Genomic DNA, 26,294 nt, shown 5'->3' with positions numbered 1-26,294 from the left:
GCCGGTATTCTTTATCAATGCTTTGCTGCCATCTTGTGGCAGCCAAAGGCTACTACAAGTCTCTTTTGGAATTTTTACAATTGTACGATTATTATTAAAAATAATATAATACATTTAATTTCTAAGCGCCTTTCAAAACTCCCAAGGACACTTTACAGTCACGGGATAAGTACTTTATTGTGCGATTATTAGCGATATAGCTAGCTAGCTATTAGCGATATAGCCAGCTAATAAATAGCTAGCTATATCGACAAAAGCTAGCTTGCTAGATAGCAATAAAACTGTCATGGTATTCCGGTCCAAATGTTGATAATAACAATACATTATAGCTTAGATCGCTTAGAAAGCTAAAAGATAGCTAGCTAGGCCTTCACTCAACCAAGAAGTAACTCATATAGAAAGCTAGCTAGCTAATAGACAGCTAATAGATAGCTAAGTAACTCGGATAGAAAGATAGCTTTACAGTCAGAGGATCCGTTTTTCTGTGGGTGAGCAGTGGCAGCCACACGCGCCAGCGTTCACTCAACCTGGGAGTAAATAGAAAGCTAGCTATCCATCTAGTTGATAGCTAATAGATAGCCAACAGATAGCCCGCCAGATAGTTAGCCACTTAGATTGCCATGGAGCAAATAGCTCGCTAGCTAGTTAGCTTATAAACCGATTGTCACAATTAAATACACAGATAGAAAGCTAGCCAGCTAATAGACAGCTAATAGATAGCCTACAGATAGCCCGCCAGATAGTTAGCCACCGAGATGGCCATATATAATTACTAGCTAGCTAGCTAATACAGATTGTCACAATTAAATACACAGATAGAAAGCTAGCTAGCCAGCTAGTAGACAGCTAATAGCCAACAGATAGCCAGCCAGTTGATAAATGATGTAGAGCGCCATTCATTCCTTTCGTAACTATGCTGCTGTGAAATGTAAATTTCTCCACTGCGAGACTAGTAAAGGTAAATCCAATCCAATCCCCAAATTTGTTCGGATTTTGGTTTTTCTTGCCCATCATTTCCTTTTTGTCCATGTTAGCGCTTTGTTCCAGCTTCAGCGGTTGTTTATATAAACCAATATTGTATTGTATAATGGACAGCTGCCCTCATTTCAAGCTCATATAACTCCAGACCCATATAATTTAGGAATTAACTCTTTTTTTCTGATGAAAGAAGAGAGTCTAAAGTTTCTAATGCTGCAATCAACGTTGATGTAGTCCTAAAACTCAATATTCTATGGAGCCTGATTTTCGAGTGACAATGACAAAAACCCTGGCACTGGAGTGGACACATTTTTGACATGTCTGGCAGTGAATGAGTTAATAGTACAATCGGTTCTCGTCATGGCGGCAACGAGGGCGTTGGCTGTCGTCGTTTCGGAAAAGTAAGTCTCCACAAGTACGACACAGCACAAACCCAATTAACAGCTCATCACACACGACTTATCTGACTGTCTGTCTTGGAGGTAATCCATTTAATGGCGGCTAATCCCATCAACGGGATCATTTTCCTCGTTCGGCCCCTGCGCACCCACCGACGACGATGCCTCCGATGGCGCCGGCCTTCTGGATGTGCCGAGCCTTCTCGGCGAACATGCACTGGCCCCTTTGCAGCAGCGCGATGCGACCTCGGACGTATTCGCCGTTGGTGATCTCGGCGCAGCCGCTGTACGGCTCGGCGACGGTGACAAAGCCGCGAACCTGCGACCAGGAGGGAACTGTCATTGATTTTTTTTTTTTAAATATGTTTTGACAGACATCTGATTGTTCTGTTTGCATTTCCTGGAGAGTAGCTCCATCTAGTGGATGGATTGTAAATTACATCTTGTAATGCGGTGCGCCCAATGCAGGAAAAAAAAAATCCAAAATGGGCAATTTGTTGAAGGTGCGTCTCATAACACTGGGTGTGGAAAATACGGTCGTAGATATTAAATTAAGGTCGTAGATATTAAATTAATGAGATTATGAGACTGTGAGACTAATAAAGGCATATCCAATCCAATCCAATCCAATAATGCAGTGCGCCCAATGCAGGGAAAAAAAAATCCAAAATGGGCTATTTGTTGAAAGTGAGTTTCATAAACCCAGGGTGTGTAATATAAGGCAGTTGATATTAAATTACGGTCGCAGATATTACAATAAATTACATCTTGTAATGCGGTGCGCCCAATGCAGGAAAAAAAATCCAAAATGGGGTATTTGTTGAAGGTCCATCTCATAACCCATGGTGTGGAAAATACGGCCATAGTTATTAAATTACAGTTGTACATATTAAATTCAATTTCATTTTGTAATGCGGTGCGCCCAATGCATAAAAAAGGGCTATTTGTTGAAGGTGATCTGATAACCCAGAGTGTGGAAAATACGGTCAGATATTAAATTACGGTCGTAGATATTACAATAAATTACATCTTGTAATGCGGTGCGCCCAATGCAGGAAAAAAAAATCCAAAATGGGCAATTTGTTGAAGGTGAAATATGGTCATAGATATTAAATTACGGCCGTAGATATTAAATTAAATGTTATCTTGTAATGCGGTGCACCCAATGCATGAAAATGGGCTATTTGTTGAACAACAGCTCACCCCCGTAGAGCTTTTGGATAAGTCCGTGCCGAATTGCGCCGGGCCGGCGGTCAGGACTACTCGTCCGAAAAAGGGAGGCGAGGCGATTTGGATGGCTCGAGGAGGCAGCTGCTCCTTTTGCTGCTGGCTGGAAAGCTCCATCATCTCCTGCATGAAGCGGACGCCGTCCTCCGCCGCGATGGGGCTCACAGCCTAAGTGCGTGAAAGAATTTCAGTCCAATGCATTTTCATGAACAATTCTTTAAACTTGTCCGCGTTAGGAACATTAAAATATTGCCTTTAGGGTTTATAAAGGGTGTTAAGGTGACATCATGACTGGAGCCCGAACTGGATTCGAGTAAATTTGCAGAGGAAAGAAACATGACATCATCATCACCACCACCACCGCATCATCGTGATCTTTCGGAAAGATCGCGAGGGAGTCATGACTCACAGAATTGCCGGAAGAATGATCACATCCACGCATGCCAGCGTTTCTTGGCGTACCTGCGTGGCATGCTGCACCAGTTGCACCCTGCCATCCTTCAGGTGGATGAGGCTGACGCCCATCCTCCTCAGCAGCTCCAGATGTTCCGGATTGTTTGCCATGAAGTCCTGGGCTCTCAGAGGTGGTGCCCCCATGCCGGGCTCCCTGGATGGACAATCAATTGATCAATCAATCAATCAATCAATCAATCAATCAATCAATCAATCAATCAATCAATCAATCAAAATCCAATCCAATTCAAACCAGAAATCAAGCCTGTAATCAAACCCGAAATCGAATTAAATCAAATTAAATCAAATTAAATTGAATTAAATCAAATCGAATTGAATCAAATCGAATCAAAACGAATCAAATTGAATGAAACCGAATCAAATTGAATCAAATTAAATCAAATTAAATCAAATTAAATGAAATCAGATTAAATCAGATAAAATCAAATTAAATACAATTAAATGAAATTAAATGAAAGTAAATTAAAGTAAATTAAAGTAAATCAAATCAAATCAGATTAAATCAAATTACATGAAATTAAATGAAAGTAAATTAAAGTAAATCAAATTAAATCAAAGTAAATCAAATTAAATCAAATCAAATCAAAATAAACATATAAAAAAACACAGGTGTTGAGGCTCGGGGGCCATATCTGGCCCGCCACCTCATTTTACTCGGCCCGTGAAAGGAAATCAAACTTGCGAAATTCCACAATGCTTCCTAAAGTCCGAACCAAAATCTTTAATTTTTGCATGTAAACCACGATAACAGTCATTATTTTTAACTTTAAATTTGAAAACTAATTATTCATAATTTTTTTTGTCTGTGTAGGCTGCTCTCAGTCATACAGGAGTGGTCCATCGATGAAAAGGTTTCTTTAGCCGTCATCTGTACTTTTTTGAAGGTGTCGGACATTTCGCTCCTCATTCAAAGAGCTTCGTCAGTGAACTAAAATTGTGCTGGTAACTTGGCCCATATATATATATATATATATATATATATATATATATATATATATATATATATATATATATATATACAGTAAAGTCTGGTTATATCGATATCGGATATATCGATAGTCCCGGTTATATCGATACTATTTCTATGCACGCACGGAGAAAATTACATGCAAACAGGGTCGGATATATCGATAGTCCCGGTTATATCGATATTTTTTCGGACTCCCTTGAATATCGATATAACGAGACTTTACTGTATATATATATATATATATATATATATATATATATATATATATATATATATATATATATATATATCCGTAATGGACAGAGGTGACGGTAATAGGCTTCTGCTCTAAGGTTGGGGGAGCAGTAGACTACTCCATGAAGCTAATCTGATGACTTTCTTTATTCTGTCTGATTACCTCTAATGTTCTATGACTGGCTCTGATTGCCCCAAATTCATAACGGCTCTCGAGAGGAAACCCTAACGACAATGTGGCCCATTTTTTTATATTCGCTATGGCGGTCAGTGAATTCGGAAATGACCTGTAGGGAGCAGGACGAGGGCAGCTGTTGTCCACGGCGCTCCGAATCGGTTCCCTCAGGTTACGGGGGAAGGCCGGGTCGGAGAAAAGGAGACGCGTGTTGGGGCAGGTCCAGTCAAAGTTGGAATCGTCCAGCTCCTGCTCCATCTGAGGCGTCTTGACCGCCTAGCATCGGATTACAAAGAGCTACAGTGATACCTTGGTTTACGAACTTAATTGGTTCCCAGACAGCGTGTGTAAGGCTAAAAGTGTGGATCCCAAAAAATAATTTCCCATAGGAAACCATTAAAATGACAATAATATGTTCCCAGGTCCCCATAAAACATAATTTTCTACTTTCTAAGCCTTAAAACTACACAAAATATACCTTAATTTATGTATGATACATGTGATATGGTATTATAATTAAAGAAATCAACTGTACAGTATAATAAAGTAGTTTTATTTACCTGTGTGATGGTCGTTGATGGAATGGAGTGGCCGGTTTCATCAGCATTAAACACTTGATGAGGAACGTAGCCTTCTTCTTTCACCATCTTGAGGAATGATCCCTTGTAGGCGCTTTCTCTGCTATCATTTTATCTAGTTCCTCATCAATTGTGTTCTGTTTAGCTGGGTTGATAGCTTTTTGCATCAAGTGTACAGATGGCTTGTGCAGGTTATTTGTGGAGCCTGATTGATAGGATATTTTAACCTTGCAGTCAACACTCTGCTTTTGAACAATCAAAATTGAAATGAGTCCAAATTTCACTGTTTTCTATCCATTTTGTCACTCTCTCTGTCATCTGCCTGTCTCTTTACTGTTTAATCAACCTCCCCTCACTGCTGCGTTCTTGACCAATCACGTGGCTTTAACCAATGACTGGGGGCGGGGAATAGAGGACAAAAGCAGTCTGCTGCCATTTTCTTGTTAGGAGAACGGGCTCGTTCGCCAACGACACATCACTCATTTTGGCGCTCCGTGTGTATCCCGAAAAATAGTTTGTTTGCCAAGGTCAAATTTTCATAAATGTAACGTTCGTAAACCAAAAAGTACGTAAGCCAAGGGCTTTGTCAACCGAGGTATCACTGTAATTTGGAATGCGCCTCGCCAACGAAGACAATTTACCGTTCTGTTGGCGTGAACGGAGGGTGCGTGGGGCCCTGTGGAGAGAGACAGGGGCAACAGATGCGCTTCGGTCGTGAAGATGTAGTCCTCCACGTCGAAGCGTAGGTCCGCCGGGTCGGCGAAAAGCAGAAAAAGGTACTTGAACATCTCGGCGAGGAAAAAGGAGTCCATTCTGTGAAGGAGAAAAGGTCATTTTGAATGTCATTTGAATTTGTAAGTCTAACAGTTGTTCCTGAGATGTACCACTTACATTAAGGAATTTGATCATATTACATTAGATTAGATTAGCCTTTATTAGTGTTCTTCATATTTATTTGTCATGTCTTTTTTATGATGACACTAGCGCAGCGTGTTCTACATACTTGCTCTTGATTCGGATTCGGATCCAACCAAAATATTTTGAGACAGTTTCTATTAACAAATTTACAATTTCAGATCATGCAGATAATAAATAAATAAATAAATAAATAAATAAATAAATAAATAAATAAACTCATTCACTGCCAGACATGTGCAAAAATGTGTCCAATGCAGCGCCAGGGTTTTTGTCATTGTCACTCAAATTGCAGGACCTACAGAATATTCAGTTGTAGGACTACATAAACATTCAATTCAGCGTAAGAAACCTTGCCCTATCTTCTTTCATCCGAAAAAAATAGTTAATTACTCAATTAGTCTGGATTTAGCTAAGCTTGAAATGGGGACGACTGTACAGAATACAATAGATACATATTGATTTAGGACTACATAAGAATTCAATTCACAGCAAGAAACCTTAGACTGTCTTCTTTAATCCGAAAAAAAGAGTTAATTCCTAAATTATGTGTGTCTGGAGTTATCCAAGCTTGAAATGTACAAAATACAATGCAATACATACATACATATTGATTTATATAGCGCTTAAATAACAGCTGAAGGTGTAACAAAGTGTGATTATTATTATATAAAGTGACCTTGAGAGTTTTGAAAGGCTGGCTATCTAGCCAGCTTTGTAGCTGTCTACCTAGCGCGATATCTATTTGTTATCTATTCGCTATCTAACTAACTACCTGGCTACCTAGCTAGCTATCTATTTGCTATCTATTCGCTATCTAACTAGCTAGCTAACTATCTATTAGTTATCTATTATCTAGCTAGCTAACTTTCTATCTATTTGAGTTATTCGGGGTTGAGTGAACGCTGGCGCATGTGGCTACCGCTGCTCACCCGCAGAAAAACTGATCCTGTGACTGTAAAGTGACCTTGAGTTTAGAAAGGCTCTTAGAAATGAAATGTATTGTTATTATTATGATGATGATTATTGTTATGATAATTATGATGATGATGATGATGATGATGATGATGACTAGTATTATTATTAATACGGACAAAAGGCAAATGCTGTCCTCTTGTGGAAGGGGAACATATTGCCAGAGGTCTGACCATCGCTTTATTGGCAACAAGAGAAACCAAAACCCGAACAAATTTGGGAATGGCGCTCCACGTTATATTTTCAATTCTCAAATAAATTTGGGAATGGCAGTGAATGAGTTAATAAATAAACAAATACAAGAATGAATGAATGACCAAATAAACAAGCAAACAAATAAATCAATAAAATAGGGATAAAAATTAGCAGTAGTAAATTTTCATCTCTAAATCTGTGATGTCACCGCTTCCACCGCCTCTCACCGGTCCTCATGGCTGCCCGTCCGCACGTCCTTCATGGCAGCGAAGCCGCACGGCACCCGAGCGAAGCGGTTCAGGTTGTCCATGATGGTGCGACCCGCTTCCAGGTAGTACGGGTCCCCGGTGGCCTGCAAGATTTTACTGTCACTTCATTTATTTATTTTTTTAAAGCAAATGATTACATTTTACAAACACATCACGCATGAAAGATGGCATATGCATTGACTTTTTTGTTTTTACCTTGTAAAGGAAATAAGTGCTCTCAGCAAACTCCGGCCTGAGAGGATGCTGGGCCCAGTGTACCCTGAAATCAGTCGTGAAGGCCTGCGGAGACGACAGGGAGAGATTCGGCGCGCTGTTGGGTCACTTTAAAGGACAACCGACACCATTTTTTTGTTTCCTAACTGACATCAGAAAAACGTTTTACAGGATCTAAAATACCCAAAACACGCAGGCTGATATTTTTAGTTAAATGCAAAACAACAATAAAAATGACTTAAAGTGACCCAAAACTGCCACAAAATGAGCTAGGAACTGGGCAGATTCAGAAAGTCCCGCCCCCTTATTCGTGATGTCACTATTGGTCACACACTGCCTTGCTCCAGAATCAAAACAATGGCTTCAGAGAGTTCAGATTCAGAGAAGATGCTTTCTTGTTACTCTTCCAGTTATGAATATGATTCAAATAGTTCTGAAGAGGAAAGCATAAATGCTTGCAATCGATTAAAAGAAGTCCTTCCGTATCAATTCGAGCCGTCTGGCTGTTTGGAAAATGCACAAGATGGCGCCCAAGCTCCGTTGGAAATGGGCTGATTTGTACGCAGCGAATTTGTATCAACCTACACCTTCTTTTTGCGTGTTACCGCAATTGGCTACGACACACAACAATTCACCATTGCGTTATTTATGTAGTTTTCCTTCTAATTTCGCCATCAACACTGTGTTTTCAGATGAAAAAAAGTACCCAAAATGCATTGTGTGTCGCTTTCTCGGTCAGGGGTGTTCCTTCCGTGACGTCACTTAGGGCATCGTCATCAACTCGAAAACAAGACTTCCTGAATATTCAGCGTGAGTCTTAAAACGTAATATATAGCTACATGCGGTGGAATCTTTGTCAAATGCGCTCAGTAGAAGTCATTTGAAGTGATTTTGTGACGTGTTTACCTCTGGTAGGAAGTTGTGTTTTTTGGTCACTTGATACAACATTTCATGCGTCTCAATAGCCGGACGGATATCTCCCTTCAACACCTGGGGGTCGGGGTGGTCAATAGAAAAAAAAAATAAAATGAAACAGCTAAAGAAAATAAATCAATAAATTGATTTTGTAATCATCCAATCGGACCTGCAGACCGGGAAAGAACGCCAGCAGTGAGTCCATCCAGGTACGAGCGGGAAGCAGAGGTTTGTGGATGTGAACGTCCAACAGTAGGGGAGGCTGGCTGATGTACTTCATGATGGATGCATAGTGCTGAGCGGGAGGATAAAAAAGGGGCAAGCTTTGGACAATGTTGACAAACATGGGAAACATAACACCAATTCCTGTGCTGCAATGAAGACTGCAATAATAATAATAATAATAATAATAATAATAATAATAATAATAATAATAATAATAATACATTTCATTTATAAGCGCCTCTTAAGGACACTATGGGAGAGTAATTTGCTTTGGTAAAGTTAGCTGCTCCCGTTTCGATCGCAGGACAACATTTTTAAAAATAAATATAGACATGAATATGAATAAAGAAGAAAATAAATAAATACATGAATAAAATGAACAAATAAATAAAAGGATGCATAGAGAGATAGCAGGCTCGCTAGCTACCGCGCTACCTCTCTACCTACCTCGTTCCCTACCGCGCTAACTACCTCAATACCTACCTCGCCAGCTACCTCGCTAGCTACATCTTTAGCTATCTCGCTAGCTATCTCACTAGCTACCTCGCTAGATATATCACTAGCTACCTCGCTAGCTCTATCGCTGGCTACATCGCTGGCTCCATCGCTAGCTACTTCGCCAGCTACCTCGCTACCTACCTCGCTAGCTAACTCGATTAGCTACCCTGCTAGCTACCTCGCAAGCTACCCCACTAGCTACCTTGCAAGCTACCTCGCTAGCCATCTCGCTAGCTACCTTGCTAGCCACCTCGCTAGCTACCTCGATTAGCTACATCGCTAGCTGTCTCGCAATCTCACGAGCAACCTCACTAGAGATGATCTATCTAGCTAGCTAGCTAGACAGATCATTTCTGGCATTATGCTGCTTGTATCAGGAAATGACTAACCTTTTTGATTGGGTCGAATACAAAAATTTCAAAATAAAAGCCGAAGGTTTTTTTTCCCCCTTCTAATTTTGACAATTTTATGACGCAGGAATTTTGTAGCCTTTACTCTACTTGGTAAACACACCAAGCATTATGTAGCGAAATGACATCCAGAAACAAACTAGAACAAGGCACCCATCCAAGAGGGCGTTGCAGACGTGCAATCTTTTGAATTATTCTCTGCGTTATGTGGTCGCCACGCAACTCAGGAAGTGTGTGTCATGCATGCATGCTCACAATATTGAAGCGCTGGAGAAACTGGTCGTCTCCCAGAAGAACGTAGGCTTTCAAGAGGTATTCATAGTACGAGTCAATCCCCGCTCCAACACCGCTGTCTAAAAAACAAAGAGTCCGTTCATCGTTGTTGTTGTTGTGAGTCATTGTACAACGTCAATCTTTTGTTGTTTTTTCTCTTCTTCCCCAACTCCTCCACCCTTTGTACATACATGCTAATCTTCCGCCATCCATCACGTGTACTTCTTGTGTCACCGGCTACAGTGGTACCTTGGCTTACGTACTTAATTGGTTCCCAGAAAGTGTGTGTAAGGCGAAAAGTGTGTATCCCAAAAATTAATTTCCCCTTAGGAAACAATTACAATGAGAATAATCCGTTCCCAGGTCCCCATAATATATAATTTTCTAATTTTCTAAGCCTTAAAACTACACAAAATATACGTTATTTTATGTATAATAAGTGTGCTATGGTATTATAATTAAAGAAATAAACTGTACAGTATAATAAAGTTGTTTTATTGACCTTTGTGATGGCCGTTGATGGCTTGATGAAATGGAGTGGCAGGTTTCATCAGCATTAAACACTTGATGAGGAACGTAGCCTTCTTCTTTCACCATCTTGAGGAATGATCTCTTGTAGGTGCTTTCTCTGCTATAATTTTACCTAGTTCATCAATTGTGTTCTGTTTAGCTGGGTTGATAGCTTTTTGCATCAACTGTACCATCCGTACACTTTTGGCATCAAGTGTACAGATGGCTGGTGCAGGTTATTTGTGGAGCCTGATTGATGGGAATTTAACCTTGCAGTCTACACTCTGCCTTTGAACTATCAAAATTGAACCAGTCCAAATTTCACTGTTTTCTATCCATTTTGTCACTGTCTCTCTGTCGTCTCTTTAATGTTTAAACCACCTCCCCTAACTGCTGCGTTCTTGACCAATCACATGGCTCTAACCGACGACTGGGGGCGGGGAATAGAGGACCAAAACAAGCCGGCTGCCATTTTCTTATAGGAGAACGGGCTCGTTCGCGAACGACACATCACTCATTGTGGCAGCTCCGTGTGTATCCGAAAAATAGTTTGTATGCCAAGGTAAAAATTTCAGAAATTTAATGTTTGTAAGCCAAGGGGTTCGTAAACCAAGGTATCACTGTACTTCCCACCTCATCTACGACCCCATTGCGCCTCTCACCGCGGCGGACCCACTCTCCTGAGTGGATGTTAATGGTGGTTCCCACCAGATTGCTGTTTCTTTGCCTCTTCTCCCAAAGGAAGTCAAGGGCTCTCCGGGCATGAGCCTGCAAGCGTAGGAAAGGTTTTGCTCTTAAACAAAGAATAAAGAATGTGACTGTGCGTATTCATTCGCCCATCTATGGTATTTTGCATTGTTAGCATTACGCTAAATTGATGATATTTTAAATACTGTATCTGTACTGCGCTAGCTATCTCGCTACCTACCGCGCTAGCTATCTCGACTTTTTTTCCCTAATAATAATAATAATAATAATAATAATAATAATATGTTTCATTTATAAGCACCTTTCAAAACCCTCAAGGTCACTTTACAGTCACAGGTTCAGTTTTTCTGTGGGTGAGAAGCGGCAGCCACACACGCCAGCGTTCACTCAACCCGGAAGTAACTCAAATAGATAGCAAGCTAGCTAGTTTCAGCTAATAGATAGCTCAAACAGTAAATAGCTAGCTAAATAGCTAGTCAGTGTGAATTCTCACTTTAAAGTCATAATCCTCTTCCATACATTTTGACCCCATCAAATCCACGGTAGCATTTTAATCCCTCTCTCTGTCATGGCATTTATTTTCCACATGATGGCGCCGTGGAATAAATAAGGCCTCATGATGCATGTTGATTATTTGTAAAACTATTTGTCCGACCTCAAACACGGGATCCCCAGTGAAGCGACTTAAGGCAGCAAATTCCAGGATGATGGTTCCCGCGCATGCCGTGCAGGTGTCCGTTTCTGTGCCCGTCCGCGTCTCAGGACCCCTGACGCCGTACTTCAAGTTCACCTGTGGAAAAAAAAATATATATATACACACACAGGTATACAGTGATACCTCAGCTTACGAACTTAATTGGTTCCCAGAAATTGTGTGTAAGGCGAAAAGTTCGTCTTCCAAACATTTATTTCCCATCAGAAACCATTAAAATGAGAATAATGCGTTCCGAGCTCCCCATAAAACATATATCCTAATATCCAACCGCCGAAAACTAGTTCATATGCCAAGATTATATTCTCGCAAATTTAATGTTCGTAAGGCGAAATGTTCGTAAGCTAAAGTGTTCGTAAAATGAGGTATTACTGCATATATATATATATATATATATATATTCCCTATTCCGCTAATTGTTGCAGTGCGTGAATGAAATAAATAAAATGTCATCTTTTGAGCCGCTGCCCATTCTCACCCTGGGGTAAGGAAGGCCACTGCTGGTGTTGAACGCTGGCAGCAGTCGAAGGCCCAAGTCTTTGGCCATGTGCAGCAGCTCGTCTTGGTACCATCGCATGTGGTGTCCTTCTTCCTTCAGCATCAAAGCCATGGAGTGTCCTCCCAACAGACCCCTGAGCAGCATGAAGAAAAGACGTTGAGGAAGGTGAAGAAAATGACATCCTAATGAGTTTCTTCCATGAAAAGAATAGATTATTAAATAGATAATTAAATGAGTTTTTTTCCCCAAAAGAAAATGACTTGGCCAACTCATAATTCATTATTTAACAGTGAAATGTAAAATAAAAAATAAAACTAAAATAAATGTAGCCAGCGGGTAGCAGTAGTGGATCTCGTTTGGATGAAATCACTTTGGATCATCATCTATTAGCTAGCTCTTGGCTAGCTAGCTATTTGCTGTCTATTAGCTATTTAACTAGCTGGCTGGCTATCTAGCTTTCTTTCTCATTTTCTATCTGGCTATCTCTCTAGATAGTTATCTATTAACTAGATATCTATCAACTAGCGATTAGCTAGCTGGATGGCTAGTTATCTATCTATCTATCTATCTATCTATCTATCTATCTATCTATCTATCTATCTATCTATCTATCTATCTATCTATCTATCTATCTATCTATCTATCTATCTATCTATCCATCCACCCACCTACCTACCCATCTCGCTATCTATTAACTAGTTATTAGTTACCTATCTAGCTAGCTATCAATTTGCTGTCTATTAGCTATTTAAACAACTAGCTGGCTGGTTTACTTTTTGCTGGACGCAACTTGTCCGGAGGTGTTGGTTGTCCTTTAAGTAACAAAATAGATGCTCCGAAAGGATCATTTTCCTTACCCGAGGACTCGAATGTTGGTTTCAAATACCGATACCACGATGTCATTGTCCAACCTGACGTCTGATAGGACTCTCCGGACTGCAGCCTCAAATTCCACAGTCTTGTTCAAAAGCTGATGAAACACACCAAAAAAAAAAACAATATTTGGGTGTCAAAAGGCATCACAACTGGCCGCTATTTAGTACATAGTGCAAAAATAACATATATTTTTTTCATCATTATTAATATGTCATTAAAGAAACATGAAAGTTTTATCCTCCAGAAATTGTAAAAAAAATGTGCTCACCACAAGTGTATCCAAAGTATCTATGAGGGTTAATGAGAACCTGCAGGAGATACAAAAAAAATGCATTGCAAAACTGAAATCGCACAGTATGACTATTTAAAAGGCATTAATAACTGCTATATTGCATTTTTTTTTTGTTCTTACTTTCCGAGCGCATCGTCCACGTCGCCCCGACTGGGTTCCAGTCCGCGTATTCTTCCTCTGCAAGTTAACGGCATCAGTTCGTCGGCGGGGTAAGCATGGTCCTTGGAAAAAATTGATAATCATGTTACGTGTGCTCATGTACGTTTCCAGTCATAGTATTTCTGAGAAATTAAAAGCAATGAATGACTTACCATGTAATTCTGGTATGCGTGATCGAACATCTCGACCACTTGGTTCCTTTTTGAAAGAAAGGATAGATGTGCAGTTAGGGAAAGCTGTTTATTTTTAAATCTGCTATGACTACACAGCACTTTTAAATCCCACTTTTTCTTGCGCTCACCTCAAATTGATCTTTTCCTCCCGTGTCATGGCTCGTCCCAGGCTACATAATGCCGCCAGCAGCAATAAGATGGACAGTGTTGATGGCATTGTGGCCAGATTAGCAGCAAAGTGCACTACTTCACTTTGATTCTCGATTACACTCTATATGTTTTGCTATAATAGCAGCTAACAACTACAACTACTACACAGTAAAGCCTTGGCCACTTCCACGCCATCGTCCATGCCGGTAAATGACTAACAAGGTAGTATATGTGCCATTTCACTGGTTACAGATGACACTTGTTTGCTTTTCCATGCTATCACCCGGATCTACAGGAAACTAGGATGTGACACGTAGCCCAAATACAAGGGCTGATATGATTTTATTTGGTAATTTATTCAATAATTGTACGCTTCATGGCTGTGCCAACCTGCCTATCACGCATTTAAAACGCACTGACACACACACGAAAACAAAAACTTTTAGACTTGCTGTACAATGATCTTCAAAAGGCCCACATTGCATTTATTAGATGTGGGCAAATAACTAGTGTCCTTGACAATGAGTTCTCCATAACGCTTTCAAACGTCAGACTACCTACCAGTCCGTTGTAAATATTAATAATTTCCCAGACCTTGACGAAGTGGTTTTCGTCATCGCAGTCCAAAGAGTTGAGCAGTTGCCATTGTTGAATTAGCCCAGTTAGCTTGTCGCTAGCCGGTATGCTAATTGGTCGCGTTTGATACAAGGAAAAAAAAATCCAAAACGTTACAAATTATTCCAATCGGAGGAACGAGGAAACCGCTGTCGTCGGGTTTAAAGTCCGTTGTGGTGAAGTAAGAAACTAGATTTCAAAACTAGCAATCTTCTGTTGTTTTTCTTCCTTTAGCTTAGCCTGCTGCTGCCATTTTAAAAAGGTTTGGCAACATTCGCTTCCTGGTGTTTAGCCGACTCGTGACTATCTGGTTGAAAATGTTATTGCAAATAACTCGGAGAAAATAAACATTGTTTTATTTTCGTATGTACTTATAATTCAAGGGTTTTCTTCAAAATTGTATCGCTCTTAGTTTACATCGGCATGTACGAAGAAGTGATAGCTGTCAAATCACATAATACGATGCCTTCATGATCACTCCCCGAAAATCTGAAATAATGGAGACAAGCTTCTTTCCATACGCAATGTTATTTTCATGTTACAAAGCAAAGAATTTGTTCTAAATATATATATCCACAATTTTCACTCAAATATATCTTCATGCCAGAACAATGTAAGGTGTAATGTTGCTACTATTTACAATAAACATCAAAAATACTCTTTCCCGTAAACATAAACGCTCCTTGCCCCTCCCCTAAATCGTCACTAAATATATTCTAAATGAATATTAAACAACAATTTATTTTATTTACCTGTGTCACGTTATATGTGAGAACCACACGCAATTGGGTTTCACTGGAAGTTTCTATGATGTTTTGTTAAGTTTTTAGATTTCAAAACAACATTTCCCACAAAGCTTTGCGATCACCTGACGCGTTCACGTGAGAGCGTACATCAACAAACTCCCTAGTTAAACGTTAACCATGACCATAATCCGCGCTTGTTTCCTTCAAACTTGATTCACACTCGCAGAGGAAGGAGCGAGTAGTAACTTGTAAGTAGTATACGGCATTTGGAAAAATAGTTGACACTTTTTGAACGCGTGTGCTTTGAAGATGCATGCTGCTTTTAGTTTACGTTCCCTATAGCCACTTTACACTCGGTTTACGTTCCCTATGGCCGATTTACACTCTGTTTACATTGCCTATAGGCGTTTAACACTAGTAGTATTGGAGTTGTACGTTCTATTCAAATTTTTTTTTGATGTTCACTGAAGTTATTTTGTAAACACCATTGCAAAAAAATCGTGGTATAATCCAATTGTATATTAATTTGAATTGCTTTTCATTTTTACACGTTATCATGGACCAGTGAACTATGACCCAACTTGCCGGGAAGAAATTGACAGGCCTGGTGGCCGCCACATTCACTCCATTCACCTCTGAAGGGTATGTATTTGAAGAACCAAACACGTACACACTATGATACTGTTCCCATTTTTTTATTCCAGGTATAATTCAGGAAAAAAAAGTACATCAGCTTTTGGCAGTTTAATTTTTGTGAGCAAATCATTCTCAGGGGTGATTAATCGATCCACATGATACCTGAAACAGGACATGAATTGTGACTATCGGGCCACTTAGTATGTATCATACAGTGATACGTTGGCTTACGAACTTAATTGGTTCCCAGAAAGTGCGTGTAAGGCGAAAAGTGTGTATTCCAAACATTTATTTCCCATCGGAAACCATTAAAATGAGAATGATCCGTTCCCAGGTCTCCATAAAACATAATTTTCAACTAAATAAGCCTTAAAACTACACATAATATACCTTATTTTATGTATAATAAATGTGCAATGGTATTGTAATTAAAGAAATAAACTGTACTATATAATAAAATATTTTATTTGCCTTTGTGATGGCCGTTGATGGCTTGATGGAATGGATAGCTTTTTGCATAAAGTGTGTCAAGGAGCTGTGGGTTGTACATCTTGGAAGTTGTGATATTGCAACAGAAACAGATGCAGGCAGACACACTAGAAACTTCATTAATAGCTGGTTCCCTTGCTTGTAGGTTCTCTTCAAATCATACAGATGGCTTGTGCGGGTTATTTGTGGAGCCTGATTGATGGGATATTTTAACCTTGCAGTCTACACTCTGCCTTTGAACTATCAATAAAGTTTAACCAAGTCCAAATTTCACTGTTTTCTATCCATTTTCTCACCATTTCACTTTTGTTTTTTGTTTTTTTTTTTCATTTTTTTGTTTTTGTTTGAAGCTCTGTCGTCTCCCTTTCGTGTATGTGTTTCTGTTTCTGTAACCCATCCCCCGACCATGTTAATTTGCCTCCATCTTGTCAATATCATTTTGCTAAATTTGTTTGCATATGTTCCCATAACAGTGAAGTCAACCTATCAGAGATTGGACCTTATATCGACTACTTGACAGAGAAACAAGGTGTAAATAGCATTTTTGGTAAGTTGACATACATATATTGTTCATTGTTCTCAAAACCCACCTATTTAAAATTGCATTTTCTGTGTAGCTCTATCTTTTGTTTCTATTCATAATTGTATTTTATTTATGGTATTCTATTGATAGTTGTATTTTATTTATTATTGTATCTATGCTTGTCTGTGACTGTAAAGTGTCCTTGAGAGCTTTGAAAGGCGCTTAAAATAAAATGTATTATTATTATTATTATTATTATTATTATTAGTATTATTATTATTATTATTACTATTATTATTATTGGATTTGCCTTTACGAGTCTCGCAGTTGAGAAATTTACATTTCACAGCAGCAAAGTGATGAAGGGAATGAAAGTAGAAAAACAAAATAGAGGAGCTGCTGTAAAGGCAGCCACTCTGGCGGCGCCGTCTTGAATTCAAAAGAACAAAAAACTAAATAACAAATAATCTGACAACACAAACACAATATGACAACACAGAGACACATAGAGGCATTCCTTCTTAAGCACTTTCTGTACCATCTTTGTTACATGAAGCAGTTCTAGACGAAAGAGGAGAGGATCAAAGCATCTTTTCACTAGTGGATCAGGGACATCATGGTGGAATGTGCACGTCGACTACAAGCTAAATATTGAAAGCAAAAACGCAGCCGTAGCTCGAATTGATCCGGAAGGACTTCTTTAATCGATTGCAAACATGTATGCTTTCCTCTTCAGAACTATTTGAATCATATTCATAACTGGATGAGTAACAAGAAAGCATCTTCTCCGAACCTGAAGCCATTGTTTTGATTTGAGAGCAAGGCAGGATGTCCTGACGTGACGTCACGAAGAAGGGGGCGGGACCTTCTGAAACTCGCCATTTCCGGGGTCATTTTGAAGTAGTTTTGGGACACAAAGTCATTTTTTTTGGTGTTTTGCGTTTGACTAAAAATATCAGTCTGTGTTTTTTGGGTATTTTAGATGCTATAAAACGTTTTTCTGGTGTCAGTTAGGAAACAAAAAAAATAGTGTCGGTTGTCCTTTAAATACGTACCTGTCTGGTGTGTGTGTGTTTGTTCCCGCCTCAACTTTGTCTCATCTCTGTAACACTTTAGCATAACCAGTTTTCTTAGTTTGTCAAATTAATTTCTGTAAGTCTTTTCAAAGCAACCGGAAAAACGTGCATTTGGTACTCAGGGCCTTCAGTGGGTACTTGTTCCACTTGTTCATACCACCACTATCACGTCACTAAAGTACATTTTTCTTTAGGCGAGTCTATAGTCTATAGTCATGGTTTATTGACTCGCCACGTGACAACGGTGGCATCAAGAATCAGCTAAGCTAACAAATGCACTTCCCGTCTTAAGCCCAGAAGGAAACATTCATAGTCATGCTGACATCAAACATCCTGCCCTGTTCGAGACCAGTCATCATTTTCATTTGGGTCAAATTCTGCGGTTCCTCTTTTCGTATCACGTGGTCTTAAACTCGTTTGTGTCTTTGTTGCTTGGGGGGGGGGGGGGGACCGCGTTGCATAATATGGCGTGCAAGGACAAGAATGGAGTGCACTAACAAATACAACGGCTGGGATGTATGAAAGTCGTTATAAGTGGTGCAAATATTGACTTTAGGCTGAGTTTTCAATGAAAAATAAAACCGGTACAGAGTGAGAAGCTGATGTATATATTTTTTAATACAGTATTAATGTTTAAATAAGGGGGTAAAATATTACATTTGATGACATTGCAATTTTGTCATGTGGCTTCACCAGGACTATTAGCAACACCTCCCTTTCAATTTAACACACAGGTGTCAAAGTCAAGGCCCAAGGGCCAAATCTGGCCCGTCACATCATTTTATTCGGCCCGCGAGAGCAAATTAAACTTGTGAAATTCCAGGATGCTTGCTAAAGTCTGAAATCAAAGTGTCTCATCAAATCAAAACTCTCAAGGTCACTTTCCAGTCACAGCATTGGTTTTTCTGAGGGTGAGCAGCGGCAGCCACATGCGCCAGCGTTCACCCAACCCGGAAGTAACTCAAATAGATAGAAATCTAGCTAGCTACCTAATAGAATGCTAGATAGTTAGATAGCTAATATGTTTCCTGACTCAATTAGCTTGCTAGCCAGCCATATAGCCAATAGATAGCCGACTAGATATATACTATATACATAGGGGAATTATTTTGTAAATAAACAAATAACATTTTGGGAATATTTTGTAAATAATAAACACATAAATAAATAAATATATTTTATATAAATAAATAAATAAATGGGGTAACTATGTTTTGATTAAAAAATAAATACATTTGGAAGAAAAAAAAGAAGAAATAAAAAACAATTACATATAAACAAATATGCGCAAATTGTCTCCATTGTGGGACGAATAAAGGTTTTCTGATGGGGGATATTTTTGTAAAGAAATAAGCAAATAAATTGGGAAATAAATAATTTGGGGGAATATTTTGTAAATAAACAACTAAAAAGGGGGAATATTTTGTAAATAAATAAACAAAGACAAAAATTAATTAAAATGGAATAAAAAACAATACACAATTTAACTAAAGTGTCTTTGAGAGTTTTGAAAGGCGCTTAAAAATTAAACTATTATTATTATTATTATTATTATTATTACTATTATTACTATTATTATTATTATTAACCCCTTCCCCCCTCCCAATTTACTTGACTTAATAAACGTAAAAGAGCAAACGGAGATTGTCTCTGGTTAACTATTAGCCTCGGGCGTCCTCAAGTGGCAAAGCAGGTTCATAACTCATTTTGGCTACCTTACATTTCCATACTTAGAAAAATAACTTGTCTGTTCAGTGTACTATTTATTCAATTTCTCGTCTTTTATTGTTTTCGACGATATTTGACAACAATTTTTGGTTCTCTTTCTGTCTCGCCGAGTCCCACTGCTTTTTTTTTTTGCTCCCTGTTGGGATGCGTTCTCGGAATACAGCGGATAATCCTGTCAAAAAAATAACAAGACCATACTTGTCCGTAGTGAATGGCACTACCGGAGAGGGAATGTCTCTCAGCGTGGACGAGAGGAAGTTACTGGCCGAGGACTGGTGTCGGAAAGCCAAGGGGAAGTAAGTCTTATCGTTTGTCTCCACCCCTCCCCCCCCAAAAAAAGTCCAACAGTTTCCTTTGTGCCCTTATTTCAAAAAGCTAATCATTCCATCAAGCCATCAAAGACCATCAAAAAGGTAAATAAAAGACTTTATTATACAGTACCGTTTATTTCTTTAATTATAATTCCACATCACATTTATTATACATAAAATAAGGTATATTTTGTGTAGTTTTAAGGCTTATTTAGTTTAAAATTATGTTTTATGGGAACCTGGGAACGGATTATTCTCATTTTAATGGTTTCCTATGGGAAATGAATGTTTGGAATACACACTTTTCCCCTTACACACACTTTCTGGGAACTAATTAAGTCCATAAGCCAAGGTATCACTGTATTCTGTGAGTCCTGGAATTTGAGTGACAATGACAAAAAACCCTGGCACATTTTTTGCATTGTCTGGCAGTGAATGAGTTAATCATATTGGGATCCATCCACATATTTTTTGTTTGCGATTTACAGACTGGAGCAGGTGATTTTGCACGTTGGGTGCACCAGTCTCAAAGATTCCCAAGAACTCGTGAGTTACAACAAATACTTCAAGTATTGTCAAAAAAATGTTCTGTTCGTAATGAATGTCATTACATAAAAGGACCAAAAAAGTAGACGCTCCCTAACTTACGATCGAGATACGTTTCGAACGATTGTTCGTAAGTTGAATTTGTTCTTAAGTTGCATCAGTGCTATATTTTGTATGGAATGTATGATTAAGGCTTATATAAGTATGTTTAATTTTTATATATGTATGTTTAAGGCTTCTATAAGTAACCTGTATTGGTTTGTATCTGGCTGGCTAGCAAGCTAGCTATTAGCTATCTATTAGCTGGCTAGTTAGCTTTCCATGAGTGGGTTGAGTGAACGCTGGCGCGTGTGGCTGCCACTGCTCACCCACAGAAAAACTTATCCTGTGACTAAAGTGACCTTGAGAGTTTTGAAAGGCACTTATAAATGACATGTATTATTATTATTATTATGAAAATAAACATTTAACAAAATATATGCTCTATCAAGGTATATATATATATATATATATATATATATATATATATGCACATGTACAACTACATATGTTACTACAAAAATGTTCGTATGTTCGTAACTAGAATGTTCATAAGTAGCTCAAAAAAAATCCAGTGACTGTAAAGTGTCCTTGAGAGTTTTGAAAGGCGCTTAGAAATTAAATGTATTATCATTATTAATTATTGTAAATCATCTGTCAGTGCAATTTTGTTCTTCAATATATCAGAAGCGGGATGGACCCCCCCCCCCCCCACCACCACCACCAAAAAAAAACCCAACGTTGTTGTATAATAGGGATATTTTCTTTATCCTCTGTGAAGAGCAACTCATATTACTGCAGCTGACTGATAGCCATTGTTATGGTTGTTCAGGCTCGCCACGCGGTGGGGATCGGGGCTGACGGGATTGCGGTCATCGCCCCCTCCTTCTTCAAGCCTCGTTCTGCAGGTATGTGCTGCTTTTACGCGGGCGAAAATTTTACCTTGGCATACGAACAATTTTTTTGGGATACACACGGAGCTGCCACAATAGAAAATGGCAGCCGGCTTGTTTTGGTCCTCTATTCCCCGACCCAGTCGTCAGTTAAAGCCACGTGATTGGTCAAGAACGCAGCAGTGGGGGGGGGGGGGGGGGGGTTTACAGACAGAGAGCGAGTGAAGCCATTCTCCCAAAAAGAAAATGGCTGCCGACATTTTTTTGTCCTCTATTCCCCGCCCTCAGTCTTCGGTTAAAGCCACATGATTGGTCAAGAATGCAGCAGTGAGGGGAGGTGGTTTAAACATTAAAGAGACAGGCAGACGACATAGAGAGAGTGAGAAAATGGATAGAAAGAGTGAAATTTGGACTCGTTTGATAGCTCAAAGGCAGAGTGTAGACTGCAAGGTTAAAATATCCCATCAATCAGGCTCCACAAATAACCCACACAAGCCATCTGTACACTTGATGTAAAACACTATCAACCCAGCTAAACAGAACACAATTGATGAGGAACTAGATAAAATGATAGCAGAGAAAGCGCCTACAAGGGATCATTCCTCAAGATGGTGAAAGAAGAAGGCTACGTTCCTCATCAAGTGTTTAATGCTAATGAAACCAGCCACTCCATTCCATTAACGACCATCACAAAGGTCAATAAACCGACTTTATTATACAGTACAGTTTGTTCCTTTAATTCGAATACCATAGCACATTTATTATACATAAAATAAGGTATATTTTGTGTAGTTTTAAGGCTTAAAAAATTAGAAAATTATGTTTTATGGGGACCTGGGAACGGATTATTCTCATTTTAATGGTTCCCTATGGGAAATTAATTTTTGGGATACACACTTTTCGCCTTACACACTCTGTCTGGGAACCAATTAAGTTCGTAAGCAAGGTATCGCTGTATTGTTATGATTCTAAATCATTTTCAAGAGTCTGTGAGGGCGTACCTCCAGAGGGTTGCCGACGTGGCTCCAACACTTCCCTTCTACTACTACCACCTTCCAGCTCTTACTGGTGTCAATGGTGAGTCTTGATGTATTTTCACACTTTGGCCTTCTTTCTCCAAACTGTTATCATCGAATATGCTCCGCCCCTTCCCTCGCTTGGCGATTTGGTTTTCCTTGAACGTGTTCCTCTTTTAGTGCCAGCGAGCGATTTACTGGAAGGCATCGAGACGCTCATTCCTTCATTCCGAGGAGTGAAATTCTCCGGGAGCAACCTGATGGATTTGGGCCAGTGCATCAACCGCATTCAGCCCACTTGGTCCATCCTGTACGGTGTGGATGAGGTCCGCTACGCCCTGTACCGCATGACCTAAAGTCCGCCACCTCCGTTTTTGGTTTCTCACCCCATCTCTTGTCCTGTCACGTAGCAACTGTTGGCCGCCCTCGCGTTGGGGGCTCACGGGGCAGTTGGCAGGTCAGATTTACAGCCACTCACACACATGCGACCCACTTTATTCAATTAATTATGATTCATAACGTGCAAAATGTAGAAGTAAACAATGTAGAGTTCAATAAATTAAATGACGACTCTTGGAAAACTCTGCCACCTTAAACCTAATACACGATGCAAAAAAAAAAATATATATATATACAGTGATACCTTGGCTTACGAACTTAATTGGTTCCCAGACAGTGTCTAAGGCGAAAAGTGTGTATCCCAAAAATTAATTTCCCATAGGAAACCATTAAATTGAGAATAATCCGTTCCCAGGTCCCCATTAAGCATAATTTTCTAATTTTCTAAGCATTAAAACTACACAAAATATAGCTTATTTTATGTATAATAAATGTGCTATGGTATTATAATTAAATACATAAACTGTACTGCATAATAAAGTGGTTTTATTGACCTTTGTGATGGTCGTTGATGGCTTGATGGAATGGAGTGGCCGCTTTCATCAGCATTAAACACTTGATGAGGAACGTAGCCTTCTTCTTTCACCATCTTGAGGAATGATCTCTTGTAGGTGCTTTCTCTGCCTTAATTTTACCTAGTTCCTCATCAATTGTGTTCTGTTTAGCTGGGTTTATAGCTTTTTTGCATCAAGTGTAGAGATGGCTTGTGCGGGTTATTTGTGGGGCCTGATTGGTGGGAATTTTAACCTTGCAGTCTACACTCTGCCTTTGAACTATCAAAGTTGAAACGAGTCCAAATTTCACTGTTTTCTATCCATTTTCTCAGTCTCTCTCTGTCGTCTGCCTGTCTCTTTCATGTTCAAACCACCTCCCCTCACTGCTGCGTTCTTGACCAATCACGTGGCTTTAACTGACGACTGGGGGCGGGGAATAGAGGACCAAAACAAGCCGGCTTCCATTTTCTTGTTAGAACGGGCTCGTTCACGAACAACACATCACTCATTGTGGCAACTCCGTGTCTATCCCGAAAAATAGTTTGTATGCCAAGGTTAACATTTTCTAAATTTAACGTTCGTAAACCGAAAAGTTCGTAAGCCAAGGGGTTCGTAAACCGAGGTATCACTGTACATTCTACACCATCGCGATGTCAAATTTGTGATTCATTTTTCAACTCGAATTGACATTGATTGGATTGCTCTACTTGCAGTACATACAACTACCTGGGGAGTCACATGAACAAGCTGTTGTCAGAGTTTGACAGCGGCAACCTTGTGCAGGCCAGGAACCTTCAGGTACAGTTTTTCTGTGTTTGTTTCCGTTCTAACATCCAACGTCCATCCTTATCACCGATGCGCCACCCCTTTGTCTTATGCTTTGCAGTTCAAGATGCAAGAGTTCATTAGCCACGCTGTCAAAGTTGGTCAGTGGACTATTATTATTATTCAAATTATTATTATTTACTTGCTATCTGTTAGCCATCTCGCTGACTAGCGAGCTATCTATTCGCTGTCCATCTACTCGCTATCTAGCTGACAAACTAGCTATCTATTCACAATATAGCTATCTAGCTAGCTATTAGCAAGCTATATGGCTAGCTCGCCATTAGCTAGCTAGCTATTAGCTATCTAGCCAGCTTTCTATCTATTTCAGTTACTTCCGGGTCGAGCGAAGAACGCCGGCGTGTGTGGCTGCCGCTGCTCACCCACTGCAAAACTTATCCCGTGACTGTAAAGTGACCTTGAGAGTTGAAAGGCGCTTATAATAATAATAATAATAATAATAATAATAATAATACATTTCATTTATAAGCACCTTTCAAAACTCTCAAGGTCACTTTACAGTGACAGGATAAGTTTTTTTTTTCTGTGGGTGAGCAGTGGCAGCCACACGCGCCACTCAACCCGGAATAACTCAAATAGATAAACAGCTATCGAGCTAGCTAATAGCTAAATAGCCAGCCAGATAGCTATATATATATATTTGAGTGATTCCGGGTTGAGTGAACGCCGGCGCATGTGGCTGCCACTGCTCACCCACAGAAAAACTTCTCCTGTGTCTGTAAAGTGACCTTGAGAGTTTTGAAAGGCGCTTAGAAATGAAATGTATTATTATTAAATTTCTCTCTGGTGATTTTCAGGATTTGACGTGGGCGTCAATAAACAGCTGATGAACGAAGTGTCGGGTCTGAATCTTGGCCCTCCCCGTCTCCCCGTCATGCCGTGTCCTCAAAGTCACGCCATAGGCATCAAGCAGAAGTACCAGCACCTCTTTACCACACACTGACGTCGACTCCGCGCTGCCGCCGCTCCGCATTCAACGACCGTTACCGTCTTCACCGAAACCTCCTTTTTACGTTCAAACCATCAAAATAATCAATTAAGTGCAATCAACCCAGCTAAACGGAACACAATTGATGAGGAACAAGGTTAAATGATCGCAGAGAAAGTACCGACAAGGGATCATTCCTCAAGATGGTGAAAGAAGAAGGCTACGTTCCTCATCAAGTGTTTCATGCTGAGGAAAGCGGCCACTCCATTCCATCAATCCATCAACGACCATCACAAAGGTCAATAAAACGACTTTATTATCCAGTACAGTTTATTTCTTTAATTATAATACCATAGCACATTTATTATACATAAAATAAGGTATATTTTGTGTAGTTTTAAGGCTTGGAAAATTAGAAAATTATATTTAAGGGGGACCTGGGAACGGATTATTCTCATTTTAATGGTTTCCTATGGCAAATGAATTTTTGCGATACACACTTTTCGCCTTACACACTCTGTCTGGGAACCAATTAAGGTCGTAAGCCAAGGTATCACTGTATGTCTCTTCGTCATTCTGTTCATGTTCAATTTTGTTGACTTTGTGAATGTGTGTTTGCTTTACTTCCCCGCCTGTGTGAAAAGATGCGCATGTAGCAGCATAAGCAAGCAGCTATGTAAGCCCATTTGGGGAATTTATTACATCTTTTTGATATCCAGGTACTGTAACGAGAGCTGCGACAAGTTATCAAGAGCCCTTAAAACCCTGCCACTCCATTTTTTTTCTGAACAACACGTTAATGACATGATTTGTTTTTGCCAGAACTGTTTAATGAATTTTCATGTGTGTTTAGACCCTCATTCTTGCTCCATTTTTGAGTCTTCTTTCTCCCTGTTAATTGGATTTTGTATTGTGACGTTGCCAATCTTTTTCAACCGTGTGCCTGTGAATGCCTTTGAGATTAATTTGTGATTAAGTGCCGTACAAATAAAACTCATCTTGATTTAA

General features: G+C 39.5%; 2 protein-coding genes across 5 annotated transcripts in view; one reads left to right on the top strand and one right to left on the bottom strand.

Annotated features, from left to right (window-relative positions):
• edem3 (ER degradation enhancing alpha-mannosidase like protein 3) overlaps positions 1 to 14,722 on the bottom strand; it is a 22,056-nt gene extending 7,334 nt beyond the window's left edge. For all 3 annotated transcript variants that reach the window (XM_089001728.1, XM_089001729.1, XM_089001730.1), the window contains exons 1-18: positions 13,980 to 14,722; positions 13,831 to 13,876; positions 13,640 to 13,740; positions 13,496 to 13,535; positions 13,209 to 13,321; positions 12,331 to 12,484; positions 11,796 to 11,930; positions 11,095 to 11,200; positions 9,905 to 10,002; positions 8,686 to 8,811; positions 8,508 to 8,591; positions 7,584 to 7,667; positions 7,347 to 7,471; positions 5,676 to 5,847; positions 4,569 to 4,732; positions 3,066 to 3,210; positions 2,580 to 2,771; positions 1,530 to 1,695 (exon numbers count right to left, since the gene is read on the bottom strand). In XM_089001728.1, coding sequence (XP_088857854.1) covers positions 1,530 to 1,695; positions 2,580 to 2,771; positions 3,066 to 3,210; positions 4,569 to 4,732; positions 5,676 to 5,847; positions 7,347 to 7,471; positions 7,584 to 7,667; positions 8,508 to 8,591; positions 8,686 to 8,811; positions 9,905 to 10,002; positions 11,095 to 11,200; positions 11,796 to 11,930; positions 12,331 to 12,484; positions 13,209 to 13,321; positions 13,496 to 13,535; positions 13,640 to 13,740; positions 13,831 to 13,876; positions 13,980 to 14,068 — 2,140 coding nt within the window. In that variant the 5' untranslated portion in view covers positions 14,069 to 14,722. The remainder of the gene's footprint in view (positions 1 to 1,529; positions 1,696 to 2,579; positions 2,772 to 3,065; positions 3,211 to 4,568; positions 4,733 to 5,675; positions 5,848 to 7,346; positions 7,472 to 7,583; positions 7,668 to 8,507; positions 8,592 to 8,685; positions 8,812 to 9,904; positions 10,003 to 11,094; positions 11,201 to 11,795; positions 11,931 to 12,330; positions 12,485 to 13,208; positions 13,322 to 13,495; positions 13,536 to 13,639; positions 13,741 to 13,830; positions 13,877 to 13,979) is intronic.
• On the top strand, positions 14,701 to 26,294 carry npl (N-acetylneuraminate pyruvate lyase (dihydrodipicolinate synthase)). Of its 2 annotated transcripts, none has more exons than XM_089001740.1 (12): positions 14,701 to 14,797; positions 15,928 to 16,004; positions 16,961 to 17,034; positions 20,023 to 20,110; positions 20,614 to 20,671; positions 21,543 to 21,618; positions 22,588 to 22,680; positions 22,800 to 22,945; positions 23,030 to 23,076; positions 24,226 to 24,310; positions 24,399 to 24,438; positions 25,156 to 26,294. In XM_089001740.1, the coding sequence occupies exons 2-12, from the start codon at positions 15,934 to 15,936 to the stop codon at positions 25,299 to 25,301; spliced, it is 924 nt and encodes a 307-aa protein (XP_088857866.1). In that variant the 5' UTR covers positions 14,701 to 14,797; positions 15,928 to 15,933; the 3' UTR covers positions 25,302 to 26,294. The 2 variants fall into 2 exon arrangements, with proteins under 2 accessions (XP_088857866.1, XP_088857865.1); XM_089001739.1 differs by lacking the exon at positions 14,701 to 14,797 and adding an exon at positions 15,461 to 15,610.

The sequence above is a fragment of the Hippocampus bargibanti genome, linkage group LG07, assembly GCF_051943395.1.
Source record: "Hippocampus bargibanti isolate YZ-2025 linkage group LG07, ASM5194339v1, whole genome shotgun sequence".
Classification (NCBI taxonomy): domain Eukaryota; kingdom Metazoa; phylum Chordata; class Actinopteri; order Syngnathiformes; family Syngnathidae; genus Hippocampus; species Hippocampus bargibanti.
Note: the sequence above shows the minus strand (reverse complement) of the source record. Positions and strands in the feature narration are given on the sequence as shown.

Coding starts and splice junctions, on each gene's coding strand:
- npl (XM_089001740.1), top strand. CDS start 15,934: ATGACCCAACTTGCCGGGAAGAAATTGACAGGCCTGGTGGCCGCCACA. Junction 20,111..20,613: donor TGTCGGAAAGCCAAGGGGAA/GTAAGTCTTATC, acceptor TGCGATTTACAG/ACTGGAGCAGGTGATTTTGC. Junction 23,077..24,225: donor GCTCACGGGGCAGTTGGCAG/GTCAGATTTACA, acceptor CTCTACTTGCAG/TACATACAACTACCTGGGGA.